General features: G+C 41.0%; 2 protein-coding genes across 3 annotated transcripts in view; both read left to right on the plus strand.

The window, feature by feature from the left end:
- The window catches only part of DNAJC6 (DnaJ heat shock protein family (Hsp40) member C6), a 38,073-nt gene extending 34,461 nt beyond the window's left edge, over positions 1-3,612 (plus strand). Inside the window, exons 16-19 of the mRNA XM_067300507.1 lie at positions 874-1,134; positions 1,533-1,678; positions 2,430-2,606; positions 3,511-3,612. Of these exons, the coding sequence (XP_067156608.1) occupies positions 874-1,134; positions 1,533-1,678; positions 2,430-2,606; positions 3,511-3,612 (686 nt within the window). The remainder of the gene's footprint in view (positions 1-873; positions 1,135-1,532; positions 1,679-2,429; positions 2,607-3,510) is intronic.
- Positions 3,613-7,060: 3,448 nt separating this feature from the next.
- Positions 7,061-12,744, plus strand: LEPROT (leptin receptor overlapping transcript). Of its 2 annotated transcripts, XM_067301372.1 has the most exons (5): positions 7,061-7,156; positions 7,358-7,433; positions 7,771-7,957; positions 9,264-9,398; positions 10,144-12,744. In XM_067301372.1, exons 1-4 carry the CDS (start codon positions 7,141-7,143, stop codon positions 9,378-9,380), a joined length of 396 nt encoding a protein of 131 aa, XP_067157473.1. In that variant the 5' UTR covers positions 7,061-7,140; the 3' UTR covers positions 9,381-9,398; positions 10,144-12,744. The 2 variants fall into 2 exon arrangements, with proteins under 2 accessions (XP_067157473.1, XP_067157472.1); XM_067301371.1 differs by having other exon boundaries at positions 9,264-12,744.
- Positions 12,745-13,815: the final 1,071 nt, after the last annotated feature.

Below are 13,815 nucleotides of genomic sequence, written 5' to 3' on the forward strand. Positions count from 1 at the left end.
ATCAACCGACTTAAGTTTTCCTTAAAAACCCACATGCCAGCTTCTCTGAGTCTGGTAAATAGATTTTTATTCCCTTTGTCACTGCCTTCAGCTCCTTGTAAGCTATTGTGGTTTTATCTGATGTTTGTTTTCTCCTTTGCGTCAATGCCAGCATGGTTCTGGAATTAGGTTTCCCAGTTCCCTCTGCTGGATTGCTAGCTGCTCTGCAGGAGCAAAATAAAAAGTATGCCAAGCCTCATGTTAAAGCCATTGAAGTTTTTTTGTTGTTGTTTTTGGTGGTGTTTTTTTTAACTTACAGATTTTAAAAACAAATGGAGACTTGGCATCCACAGGATATTTACCACATTTTTATAGTTCACGATTATGTCAAAAGCACTCACCCCAGTTTCCATGACACGTTTCAAAGTCAAAGTTGAGTGTGGATGTTGGTCTCAAACAATAAAACATTTATACTGCATACTGCCCACCACAAACTAAATGAGAGGATCATCCCCTCAGGTAATAAGGTGCTGAAGAACACAGCTTTGCGGCACGACATCAGGACAGCCCAGCGTAACTAGGTATTATTTCAACACGTAACGCAGCAACTGTGGTTCGCAGCTGCTGGCTGCACCTAGCTTTTGCTGTTTCCCTGCCAAGCCACTACGCTAATTCCTGTGCAAGTTTGTAAGGTGGGCACTGTCCTTTAAGCAGCTTATAAAGCAGTGGCAGGAAAGTTGAAGGGTCTTGCTTAAAATTACAAAAATAAGTTTGTGGCAGAGCTGAAAATAGTAGCCAGCTGCTGGGGGTATTTTGTTTAGGTTTTCTTTAGAGAAGGCCCGTCAGCGTCCTGTTCACTAATGCACACCATCACTCTTTCCCCGTACACTGCAGGTGGCCCTTCGTTTGCCAGTAAACCAACCACACCAACAGGGCTGGGCGGAGGCTTCCCCCCCTCACCGCAGAGACCTTCTCCCCAGCCCATGGGCGGCACCAGTTGGCAGCAAGGACCGGGCTACGGCTGGCAGCAGTCGCAATCCAAAGCCCAATCGAGCATGCCACATTCCTCTCCCCAGAACAAGCCCAATTACAACGTGAGTTTCTCAGCAATGCCCGGAGCACAGAACGAACGTGGAAAAGGACCAGCTAATGCTGGTAAGCATTTCTGAATTCAGTATCCAAAAGGTTGGGTCTTTCTAGGACTGCTTAATGCTCAAAACACCTAAACAGGTTAGGATCTAAGCAAGTAAGTGATCACTTACTGATCACTTGAGATACAAAGCTCAACAGCTCTAGCTGTCTTGTCCTGGACTTTGAAGTGTATTTAGGAATTCTTGGATTATGAATGTGCTTGATAATTCAAAAGTAGCATTAGGTGGTACCTCTTTTGTGAAAACCTGCACATCCTGAGCATGAGGAGACTGTTATGGTGATAACTGTGTGGGGGTGGCTTCGGTGGAAAAAGTGTTAAATAAAACTCTGCATAGAGAGTTTTATACTCTATAAAATAGAGTTCTCTATTTTGAGAACAACTTCAAAACTTCTTTTTTAAGATTCAAAACCAAAAGTGTCTGCGGACTTCGAAGATCTGTTATCTGGTCAAGGTTTTAATGCTCACAAGGACAAGAAAGGACCCAAAACAATAGCTGAGATGAGAAAAGAAGAAATGGCTAAGGAGATGGACCCAGAGAAATTAAAAGTAAGCTATATTGTTGCTTATTATGCTCTTACAAACATTCCTTCTCATCATGCTGGAGGCTGCTTGCGCCATTGTCCCTGAATGGTGGAGGGGGTTAGGAAGTGACCAGCTTTCCTGAATGTGAGGAGGCAGCTGAGCAAATCTTCCAGACCCTCTAGTGCCAGAAGCTATTAATCACAGTTTTAGCACCTACTTCATCTAGTGCACATCCTCCACTGCATTGCCGGATCCCTAGTACCAGGCGGTCTCACATGCTTGCCTTCCATAAGGTATGTGTCTAAACTTGATAACATCATAAACTGCTGTGCTCCCTGTTCACGTTGCAGTGAGTTAATGTGACCAGAAAGACAAAACAATGTCCTAAACTGTAGATGTTGAAGAAAAACCAGAAGAATCTCCACTACTTCATCGGAAATATTTTTTTTCCTATTTAGAAAAAATAAATTTGAACAAACTCTTGTCTGTAGTAGCTTCTTAAAAAACATTTTATTGTACCAGATAAATACCAAAGAACATCTCTGCTAGTCTGCAAAACTCAGGTTTTGGCAAAATGAGAGATGTTCTTTCAAGGAGTAATATAAAAATTAAGACAAAGAACACAGACTGACAAATACCTTCCAATGGCTTTCTAAAGCTTGGAAAGAAGTGCCGGCTGCTCCTTGGAGTCATTCCTATTCAAATGGAGAAACTCTTTTCCTATTGGAACATGTAATATAAGGCACAACCTGAGAATTCTCATTCTTCTCTCCAGGTCCTAGAATGGATTGAAGGGAAGGAGAGAAATATAAGAGCCCTACTGTCCACAATGCATACTGTGTTATGGGCAGGGGAGACCAAGTGGAAACCTGTTAGTATGGCAGATCTTGTAACACCAGAGCAAGTGAAGAAGGTCTACCGGCGGGCAGTACTTGTCGTTCATCCCGACAAGGTAAGGTTTTCTTAGTTTCATCTTGTTCAGAAACTTTCGCTGTTCTCAAAAATAAGGTGAACAATAAAGCATTAAATGTGATAGCTTAATTTATTGGTCCAAACAACTTTGTAGAAATATTCTAGTTGAAAAATTTGGCGAGTTTTTGAATGGTGAGAACTCTGACAAACCAAGCCCAGCCCTCAAGACTGTGCTTGGTATAAGCCTCTCCAAGCAACAGGGATTCAGACCTTCAGCTTTCCTCACTCTGACTCTAAACCATAGTGGCTGGACAACAGTCCAGAATATTGCGCCTGCTACAGAAAAGTGCAGTGTGATAAAGGCATTTGAAAGGACAGAGGCCTTAAAATCATGTTTCTAAAATGGAAGAATTAGGTTATCCAACTATCAAACTTGTCTTATGGTCTTGCTGCTTACGCATGCCAGCCGATGTGCAATGAAGCAGTCTGGGAAACCCTACAGTGATGAGGCTTCCACCATTAAGCAACTGGAGGTTCTGAGGTTTTCAGGGCATTGGGCAAGGCTTGAAGACGAGGGCTGCACAGAGGCTTGCAGGGATGCTGCTTTTATCAAGCAATTGTGTCAAGTGGCAGCTCTCTCATTCAGTCCTAGTAGAAAGCCTCTTGCAAAGCTTAGATTAAAATTCCTTATCTCCTCTTGGGGCTGCAGTGCTTTACCATAAACTTGTGGGGTTATCTGCTCTGAGGAGCTGAGCAGCTGAAGATTCTTAAGCTGTAAAGCAGGTAAGCAGCCCTCAGAAAGAGTAGATTTTTCTTGTCAAATATAACTGAAAGCCATTTGCTGAAAGTAAACTGTAACTGCTTGAGAATCTAGCTGTTTAAATGTCACTTTTCTGTAGTCTGGCTCAGTAGATGTGATATCCCTTTTTCTGTTTTTGTTCCAGGCTACAGGGCAGCCATATGAACAATATGCAAAGATGATATTTATGGAGCTAAATGATGCCTGGTCAGAATTTGAAAACCAAGGGCAAAAACCCTTGTATTAGGTATCTTATCAGTCTCCACTGCAGACCTGTGCTAGTGCTTGTATAGTCTCTTGTCACAAATGTCACAGATCAACCAAACTCTGGCTGGAAATTCAGATGTTTCAGAAAATTGTGAGCCTAATACTTATCATGAAGAACAAGACAAAGGTTTCCTTATATTTGTATCAAGAATCTTGAGCCCAGAGGAAATCTAGCTGTGTGGCTTGCCATGTGAGAGCCACGGGGTTACAGTTTCTTGTAACTTTTTTTTTCCCCCCTGTGGATTCAAGTGGGGTGAGAGAACACATTCTGGAAAAGGCGGAATTGTTTTGTCTCTGACACCGTGTAGCTGGTGAATATCCTACTTTTTTGTGAATCGTGATATGGCAACACTTCAGTTGAGTTCAGTAACTGGTGGTGAAGCCCAAACTTCGATGTACTTTCTTCCTAGGTTTGGATCAAACTTTATCAAATTTAAGTGCTCAGATGTGGTTTAGGCACACTTCTGACAGTCACCATTTGCTGCTTAATTGCTCATATAGTACGCCTGAATAGAGACAAAGCTGAATCCTGGGTAGATCAGTGTGGCAGCTTATTGCTGCTTTACGCATTAATACTGTACTTCACCTCACAGTCCAGCAGTGAAATGTGCAGAAGAAATTCCACAGCACAATGTCTTTAAAGCAAGCAACAAGTATTTGATGTTAAACGGCACCTTGTTGGTTTGTTAAACAGCAGTTTTGGGGAAATAGTGAATTGGGAGAAATGATTTTCCCCATCTGTAAAAGTGGAGAATAAGCATGTACTATATCTCCACTGAAGTTCTCCTTAATAGCTAAAGCCATCAAACAAAGAAATGTCAACGATTAAAACCCTGCTGCATCAGTTGAAGTTTTAGAAAATTCCTGGATGGTGGGTAATATTTCCCCTTGTGAAGATTCAGAAGTTTGCTTGCATCACCTCTATGCCTTTAGCAGCTCCAGAGCAGTTGGCAAAGGCTCTCGGCAGAATGCAGCTTGTGGCAGCTTCACTTTTCAGACCCCAGTGTGGAAGCTGTCATGTAGGCATCTGTGGACCAGGTCTGATCTTTGAGGTAAATACAGCCCAACTTGATTATCTTAAAGTTTGCATTGGTCCAAAGCAATAATAGTCACAAGGAGGTATCTCTGATGCTAAAGCTGGAATATTTTTCCTAGTTAAAACGCAAGTTATGCTCTTCAGCCCAAATTCTGGCTTTCTCCTTTCGTGGGATAACTAAAACTAGCAGTTCATTTCCAACACATATCTGTATCTGAGCTTTGAAAGGGCAGATATTCAGAAGATAGGCAGGAAATCATTCATACTTACTGTTTAAGGAAAAGATTGATATCTGATGCAAATCTTTAAAATTGGTGTTTTTAAAGACAATCCACTTGTTGTTGCACTTAAATTTTCAAGTGGCAAAACTCTTACTGCAAAGACAGTGTGTCAAAGTACATTGCTCTCTGTATAAAAGTCATTCTTTTGTTGTATTGGTCCACTATTTACTACCATTAATTGAAAATGTGAAACCAACACGTAGGTCTCCTTTTATATAAAAGACCTTAAGATAATAGTAACAAACTGGATGTTATTTATTAATGTTTTGATCCAGTATGTGCTTGTCTTATTTAAAGAGATAACTGGAATGTGAATCATGTTCCTGTGATTTGTTGGTTTATTGTTTCTCATTTACATTTGTAGATATTGTGACCTATGCCTAATAATAAAAAGGATCTCATTACTATAATGTACTTTTTTAATAATGAAAACGACATTAGCTTTGTATCAAGTTTGTCATGGCAAACAACTCTGGATACTCATACATTCACAAAATACCCATTCATCATTAAACTCTATCTACCCTACCCCACTTAAGTTTTGATTACTCCCATCCCTAATGTTTTTATGGATGCATGGAAGTATTAGGACGTATGTATATCAAAATAGTTAACTAAAAAAAAATTCTTGTCATATCTGGTAGTGACAGAGGTTATCAATGTTCAGGCTTACTGTTTGACTAAACTATTGTAATTTTTGTAAATACAATATATACTCAATGAAATTGTGACTGGTCTAAAATATTTGTATATACATTAAAAAGCTCAAATTAATATATTCAGATATGTTTTGTGCTTGTGGGGGGAAAAAACCCTCTGCCGTTGTCACCGAAATCGGGAGTAAAACTCCTTAACACCAAAGTAGCGTTAAGAAGCAGGCATTCTCTTCATTACGGCGCCGGGTGCGCGGGGGATCACTCCGTCCAGTGTGCACCCCGTGTGTCGCATCATCCGAAGTCTCTATTGCTCTGCCACATACATATGCATTAAATTTCCCGGAATGATTATACCTATTCATTCTATTCCCTGGAACTAGTTATCATATTTACATAGTCATTACGCATGCGGTCTGAGTCTCCGGGGGGCTTCTCTGGTGGTCCCTGGTGGTTGCTGAAGAGGTGCCTTCTCCATGAACTCTGAGCTCCTTTTCCATATGCAGTCTCGCCTTGGCTCATTTCTTTGCTTGAGAAAGCTGTCTTGTTCCTAACCTTGGTTCCCGCTGGTTTCTGCTGGTTTATCTGTGCTCCTCGAGGATGTATCGGTGAGAGTTGCCAGAGCTGTGGCCTTGGTGCACTCTTGTCTGCAGCTCCTGGTGACAGCCCCCCCCCTTTCCCTCCCCCTGTCGAGACTCCTTGTGTGAGGCCCCTGGTAGCACCGTCCTGCTTTAAACACAGGTCAGGGCGACATCTCTGTATGTGCTGCATAAGCAACGAGGCATTAATTAATGCAAAATGGAAATTTCTTTTGTCTGCAGTGTTTTAAATATGACTAATACATCTGTCATTGCTCCAGTGCGGGGTTGGGCGAGACCTGCTTCTTGTACACATGAGCATAACCGTAAATTACTTGCTCTAGAAACAAATGGTTTTGTTTTTTCCTTGATTTCCTCAAGAGCAAACGCTAGTTCCTGTTACTGCACGTGGGTTAAAGGAACGGTAAAAGCTTAATTTATACAGAGCAACTTTGCAATGGGAAAAAACTCAACCTTTCTGGCTTAAGGGGGGGGAAAAAAACCCACAAACCCTTCCCCTCAAAAAGAGATTTTGATGTCTTTGACCACTAAAACTATAGAAGCGACTCAAGTCAGATGTGTGTTTATATATTTATTATTGCTGTAGGCCTAAAGGACATCTACATTAGCAGTAGCCATACCAAGACGCAACCTTATGTTAAGACTTTTAGGGGTGTTTTTTTTTTTTTTGCTTGTTGCCTCATGGCCCAAAGACCCGCCCTAATCTTCCAACATGGGCGGGTAACCATGGCGACGGGCGGCTCGGCGCACCCCCCCCCCCTTAAAGGGCTCGTCGCCCCTTTTCGAGCGACGCTGGTAAAGTCGGGGCGACGCTGTCTCTTTAAGGAGGGAGGTCACGTGGCGCGGCAGGTGGGCGGAGCCAGGGCCAGCAGCCGGAAGGCGCCGGCCGCCACCTCAGCGCGGAGCCCCGCGGAGGCGCAGCTCGTCCCCCCCGGAAACATGGCGGGCATCAAAGGTACCGAGGGCGCCTGGGGTCCGCGGCGGGGCGGGGGGGTCGCGGCTCGGAGCTGCCGGGGGCGACACCGTCGCCCCCGGCAGCTCCGAGCCGCGACCCCCCCGCCCCGCCGCGGACCGAGGCCCTTTCCCTGAGGGAGCGGAGCCTCAGGGCGGGGTGAGCGGGCGAGGCCGCCTCACCGCCTGCCTTGTGCCGTTGCAGCTCTCGTGGCGCTCTCCTTCAGCGGAGCCATCGGCCTCACCTTCCTCATGCTGGGCTGCGCCCTGGACTACTACGGGTGAGCCCCCGCCCCGCTCCTCGCTCCTACTCGAGGCCTTTTCTGACCCAAATCGGGTGCTGCCCCCCCTCCCCCCGCAGGAGCGGCGCCCCCTCCCTCACGCTTTTCCCGCTACGGCCGCCTAACTTGACAAAACACCCCCCTTTCTCCCCCCCCCCCCTCACGCTTTCCCCTTATTTAACCACCTTTTCCCTCACAGACCGCCCTTCTTCTGAGATAATTTATATAAAATCGCAGCTACCACAGTTATTTTTATTTTATTTTAAATAAAAAACGCTTAAGTAGGAACTCTTTCCAAATTAATAATCTATTTTCTTTTTTTTTTCCCCCTCCCCAGTGTATACTGGCCACTGTTTGTCCTAATATTTTACTTCATCTGCCCCATTCCCCACTTCATCGCGAAAAGAGTAAGTGACGATAGCGATGCGGCCAGCAGTGCCTGCAGGGAGCTGGCGTATTTCTTCACGACTGGAATTGTTGTTTCTGCCTTTGGGTTTCCTATCATCCTTGCACGGGTTGAAGCGGTAAGTTCTACTTGGTAGCTTTTATTGCAAAAAATCAGTTATCGAGTATTGTAACAGTCTTTATAAACTTTTCAAAGTGCACTGTTGCTCCTTTTTGACCCAGAGGAGGCAGTTTTGTTTGTAAATCTTGACTTTTGTTTCATTATTTTGAGTGTTTCTACATTCCAATGAAAATAATCCCACTGTTGAGGTTTGTGTCTGTGCCTATGCTGCTTTTTGACCCCAGCAAAGGACTTACATGATTAAAAAGTTGTCCCTTTTTTCCAACTTTATGTTTTGATCTAACACAAGATATTATCTCCTCCTATGTGTCATGCTTCTGTCATCAAATTTTGCATTGCTTCTTGTGCAACCTTCCTTATTTTTATCTTAAAAATGTCTGCTTTCTACATTTAAGATATTGATAATTTGGTGACTAGTGTGTATTATCAGTTAAAAAAGAAAAGGCCAATTATGCAGAACGGCTGTTCTGGTTTTCAGGGCATTCCCTTGCTTAAGCTTTGTCCCCTGAGTCTGAGGAAATCCTGCTAGTTTCTCTTTCTCTAAACTGCTCCTCACTGGTGAAATTTTGTCACTTCTGCTTGCAAGGCAAAGAACTCTTTCCTCTTGTCTCCCAAACTACTCAATGACGTTTTTGAGTTGTTTTGTTTTTCCCCTGTTGGTCTTTCAGTTTTGCTTAAAACTTTGGGTGCTTTGTGGTTTATTTGTAATGCACCGTTTCCCTGACGCTGCGTTTTAAGTTATGGACCTGACAGTTGGCAGAACCAAAAATGACCACGAGGGGGAACTCTAATTCTAAGTTACTCAAAAAAGCTATTCTATAGCTCATTCCTAGCAACATCTTTTAAGAGTAAAATGTTGTTTACTTAAATAAACTCTGTCAGGCAGATACTTAGCTGCAGAAAGCTACTTACCTTTAAGACCACATACTCTTCTCCATGTTCGTTACTTGCATTTACTTGAAAGACTCTTAGTTTGATGCACAGCAATTAAGAGAACACTAGTTTCATCAGGATTTCCTATAATTTATGTATGTTTTCCTTGCTGAGTGGGTTGTATGGCAAGATAATTATTTTGTCCTAAAAGACAGCATTATCAGCCTGTCTATTGAAGTCCTGTATTAATAATATGAATGGTTGCTAATTGAATAATTACTCACACAAATTATTTGTTGTTTGTCTTTTTTTTCTTAGGCTTTTAGCACCTTTCTGTAGTATTTTGTTTAGTTTATCTAATGCAAATAAATAACTGGTCTGTACATATCTTATAAGAAACGCTTTGATTGTTTCATTTCCTTGCATTTCAGATCAAATGGGGAGCCTGTGGTCTGGTCCTGGCTGGCAATGCAGTCATTTTCCTTACTATTTTAGGCTTTTTTCTTGTATTTGGTAGAGGAGATGACTTTAGCTGGGAACAGTGGTAGGACACCGCTCTGACACTGGTAATGTTTTACAGCATACGTCGCCATATGTATACTCTGTGTGTGTATATGTGTATATATTATAATATATGTATGTGTGCAAGCGGAGAAGTATGTGTGTGCATACACATGTAGTCCTACGTTATCAGATCATAATATGCTTCTTAAAATGTGTGTCAGTCAAAGGGAAAAGGCCCTTGTGACAGCTTTTTAAAATGTGTTCAGTAAAAGCTGGAATCACAATTGCAACATTTGTCCCCAGATATGTTTACAAAGCATTAACTACTTTACTCACTTTTCATAATATGTGCATTAACTTTTTTTTCAATCACAGTAGTATCATTGACACATGTGACATTGGTCAGCATGTCTGTTGTTTTTTTTAACAATGTAATCGAAATAGGCCAATATAAAGATTATCTTATTTACTGTTGTTCAACTTGATTGATTTTTCTGCTTAGATTAGGGATGAATGAATAATTGTCTTCCACTGTAACTTTGGTAGTTTTCCTGATAATATAAAACCAAATGTAGGTTATGCCAAATTCTTTCCTACATAATGAAAAAAAAAAAAGAAAATAATAACTTTAGTTAAAATCCTCCCTTCCATTTATACTGCTCATTTAGCAAAATTTTTTTTTTTTCTATAAAGATATTCTGGTTTTGTCCCAATTCAACTTACAGCTGTGGCTACGTGTTGGGAGTAATCTGATATATTTTAATGCCTCTTGCTGTGCTCAGACCTGAAATAACTTCTTTCATAAAGGTTCACAAAAGAAGACACGTTTGAAACTGCTCTCACGATCTCAGGACACTGGTAATCGCAATGTAGTGTACAGCTCTGTATTCTTACGTGTGAAAGACCTGAATCACAAAGAAGTGAATGTTCTGCTGAGAGATTCCCAACAAAGCAGAAACTGTAGGACTTGGTATATCCTCAATTCTTACTGCTTTTAAAATGTACTCACTGAAACTACTACTTTTTATGTCTGTTAGAAAAGATTGAATTAAAACACTATTTTTAAATGGCATTATCCTAGTAAATGTTCACATAATCACACGTATAAAAGCAAAGTTTATTACTGTTCTGACTTGGTGAAGCCTTCAGATTGTGGAGGCATGTGACTTTATAAAGATGCATTCTGCTACAACCCTAATTCTGGAGGACACTTCAGTACCCTGAAGAGGGGTGCAGAACAGACACCCTAAGTCATTCTTCCATCGAAAAATGGACGTGAAGTGATTGCTGCTCCCTGAAGTAAGAAACTGAGCGCCTAGATAGGATATGTTCTAGTATTCTAGTTCTTTAGATTAGCAGGTTATGAATAAGCATTTTACAGCTGTGCGTCAGTCCACAGCTGATTGCTATCACCCTGCATAGGAATGAGGGACTCTCTGTCAGGAAGTAATAGAATCAACCCTACAGGATGTGGCTACTTTACCAGTGCGATGCTTTTTTCCCCTTACACTGTGTGGAACTGTCGATGCTGCTCTTCAAATTAAGTTCTCCCAATACCAACATATTGCAAAATGATGTCCTGTGGATTGCCCGGCAGAGCAAAGGTTACATCAGCACTCTTGACGCTGGGTCTTTCGTTCATGCTCAGGGCCCTAGAAAAAAGGTACAAAAAAATCATTCTATAGTCCAGGTAACATCATGTCACTTTAAATAGGAATAGAATATCATGTTTCAGGAAGGTAAATAATTCTCATATTTGATTAGATCCAAAACTGTTAATCCTATATTTTAAATTTAAAACTTCTGGTGTACGTGAGGTGAACCCTACAGTGTTAAGGAATGCTGAGTACCTGGATTTCATACGTATGTTTAGACTGTAATTCTTGTAAAAGAAGAATTAACATTAAAGGACAGTTGGTTTTTTTCTGGATGTTAATGCTTCATCGCAGGTGTAGCAGGAAAATGCGTGAAGATGCTGGGCATAAGCAAGTTCTCTTAGAAGGTTTTGTTTTGTTTCTTCCTGACTTCAGGTGAAATCTGTTAGACCCTACTGATTTGTCCTTAATGTTGTAAAGTACTAATGGGGAAATGACTTGTTCAAATTACCAGCTGAGCTATTTAGAGTAAACATAGCTTCCATTTATAGACTCTACTTTGATTTTTTTTTTTAGAAGAAGTCTTTTTTTTTTTTTTTGTCCTACACTACAACATTTCTTGTTCAGATTGGTGAAGTAAAACAGCAACAATAATTATACAAAAAATTAAGTGCCTGATCCTGCATATGGCTGCTGAAGTCATTGCTAACCATTGCATTTAACTCCTGTTAAAATATTTATATACTTGCAGGACTGGGTTCTAGAGGTTTTAAGGGTGTCTTGTATTTTTACTCCTTAGAATTTGTGTACCAAAGGCTGCAATAGAAGGCTACAGAACTATTAAATTACCACTAGAATTTCATTTTAGAGAAGTGGAGTAAAAACCATCTGAGATTATTATTTTTTTCTTTAGGTAAGAGAATAGTTATTTGTAGAATCTGTTCTAGCTCTGTTAGTAAATAGCGTGTTTGTGACTGACTGAGATTGGAATACTGGCAGTAAACACGTGACAATCGAAAATGAAAAGACTCGAATGTACAGTCTTGAGGAGAGATTGCTTCTTTCACAAATTATTCTATTGTATTATATTTCCTTTGGATAGTACTGTGGTTGGTGGGTACCTCATGAAGCGGCAGGCAGATGTTGGATGGAGAAAGTGAACGCTTTTCTTTTTTGTTCTTTTGAAAAAGCTACATGCACTAATCATTAATGTGAACTTAATGCGGTGTTCACCAGAGACTTTTGTTTTAAAATGGTTAATTTCTAAAATTGTATTTATTATAGAGTTTAAATCATGGAATTCTTCCTTCAGCTCCTTAAAAGTAAATTTGCTTGAATGAGTCGTCTATGTTAATAGCGTAAAAAAAATTCTCAGTTTTTTTTATCAAGAGCTTCACTCATCACACAAACCTGGTGCTCTGATGGCCAGTACTGGGCATACTGTCACTACCTACCAGTAGCAATTTACTGTGGTTTCTCTGAAATTATTTTCCTATATGGAAGTGAATGCTATGTATCCAAAGTGCCTTAATTTCAAGACTGTGCTGATTTTGTGAACACGTATACATGGAAATATCACTATCTATGTTTCATAATCAGTTGAAAATCTGTTATGCATTTTATAAAGCTTCTTTGTCAATTAATCATGTTTTCTGAAATTCAGCAGTGCAGCTTTTGTAACTTTTGTAAACACTATTTTCCATAATTGTCAGGTTCTTGAAATGATGAAGTATTAAAACATGGAAATTAAAACATACTCAACTTTTCTTTTTAAATTGTCTAATAAAACTGAGTAAAGATGCCTGATGCTTAAGTATTTGTCCTTCTTAAATTCACAGAGCTGACATAAGACTTTTATACAAGAGGAAAGACTGGAGACACAACACATGGGGTCCTTCATAATGGTGTTGTTGCTGTTAGAAGTGGCTAAGGTGGGAGGTTAATGAGCAGTTCAGATGTTTGTTGTACTGGAGCTCACGCTTCTTAATTGCTCTGTAGTAAAATGAGGTGTTCAAGCGGATTCTCAGGCTCTAGGATCCTTGGGGCTATTTTGCCAGATGTTCTCTTGTCTGTGTCCCTTCATTTCTGGAGCCATGTAGGAAGTTGCCTTGTGGCTCTTGGCTCTGTGACAGTTTTGGTTTGGGGCTTGCTGGTCATCAGGAAAGCCAGTCGGCACTGGTGAGATCTAAGCATGGGGGAGCAAGTGTCAGAAGCCATTATCTAATTGCAATAGGTGGAATTACTGTTATGTCCTATACTGGAGCGTATTATAGAGGCTCTATTCAAATGTGCCAGTATCTCATCATCACTTAGCCTGCAGCTATTGCTTGTTTCATATTCAGCTGTGCGTGCTGAATCTTTGATCTTTTTAAAGATGTTCAAAGAAAACAAATGGTGTGGGTAAGTTAATACTTTAAAGGGCTTGTCCTTTTCCACTTTCCCTGCTTCAAAAGGGTCTGGCATCAGACAGAGCTGCTCTGTCAGCTCTAATGGAAGCAGGGATGCAGAAGGCATCAGAGCTACCTCTTTCCTTTCTAGGTCATTACTCTAGTTGCTGAGTTAGTATCTGTTAGGTGGGTGACTTTGATCTCACCACTGCTTGGGAAAATGAAGCCTTTTCTGTTATTTTAATTTAATTTGTGAAATCGCCCAACTTCAGGAGAAGAAGGCTATAGGGTCTGGGTCCTGAAGAGAGGATGCTTTCTGCTTGCAGCAATGAATTGAGTATCTAAAGTTTTGGAGAAGGTCAGTATACTTGTGCTTTGAATCCGTTAGCTGCTGGCATTGCCCTGTTTTGCTAGACAAACGTTTGGCATTGCTGTTCTTTGGTGCCTAGCCCAGCTCATGCTCTGCATATAGTGACTTGATTTTTGGACTGGAGACT

The sequence above is a fragment of the Apteryx mantelli genome, chromosome 8, assembly GCF_036417845.1.
Source record: "Apteryx mantelli isolate bAptMan1 chromosome 8, bAptMan1.hap1, whole genome shotgun sequence".
In the NCBI taxonomy this organism is placed as follows: domain Eukaryota; kingdom Metazoa; phylum Chordata; class Aves; order Apterygiformes; family Apterygidae; genus Apteryx; species Apteryx mantelli.

What these genes read in the sequence shown, in the direction of transcription:
- LEPROT (XM_067301371.1), top strand. An exon ending in TGCGCCCTGGACTACTACGG is followed by an intron (nt 7,434 to 7,770) that starts GTGAGCCCCCGC and finishes CCCCCTCCCCAG; the next exon opens with TGTATACTGGCCACTGTTTG. An exon ending in TCCTTGCACGGGTTGAAGCG is followed by an intron (nt 7,958 to 9,263) that starts GTAAGTTCTACT and finishes CTTGCATTTCAG; the next exon opens with ATCAAATGGGGAGCCTGTGG.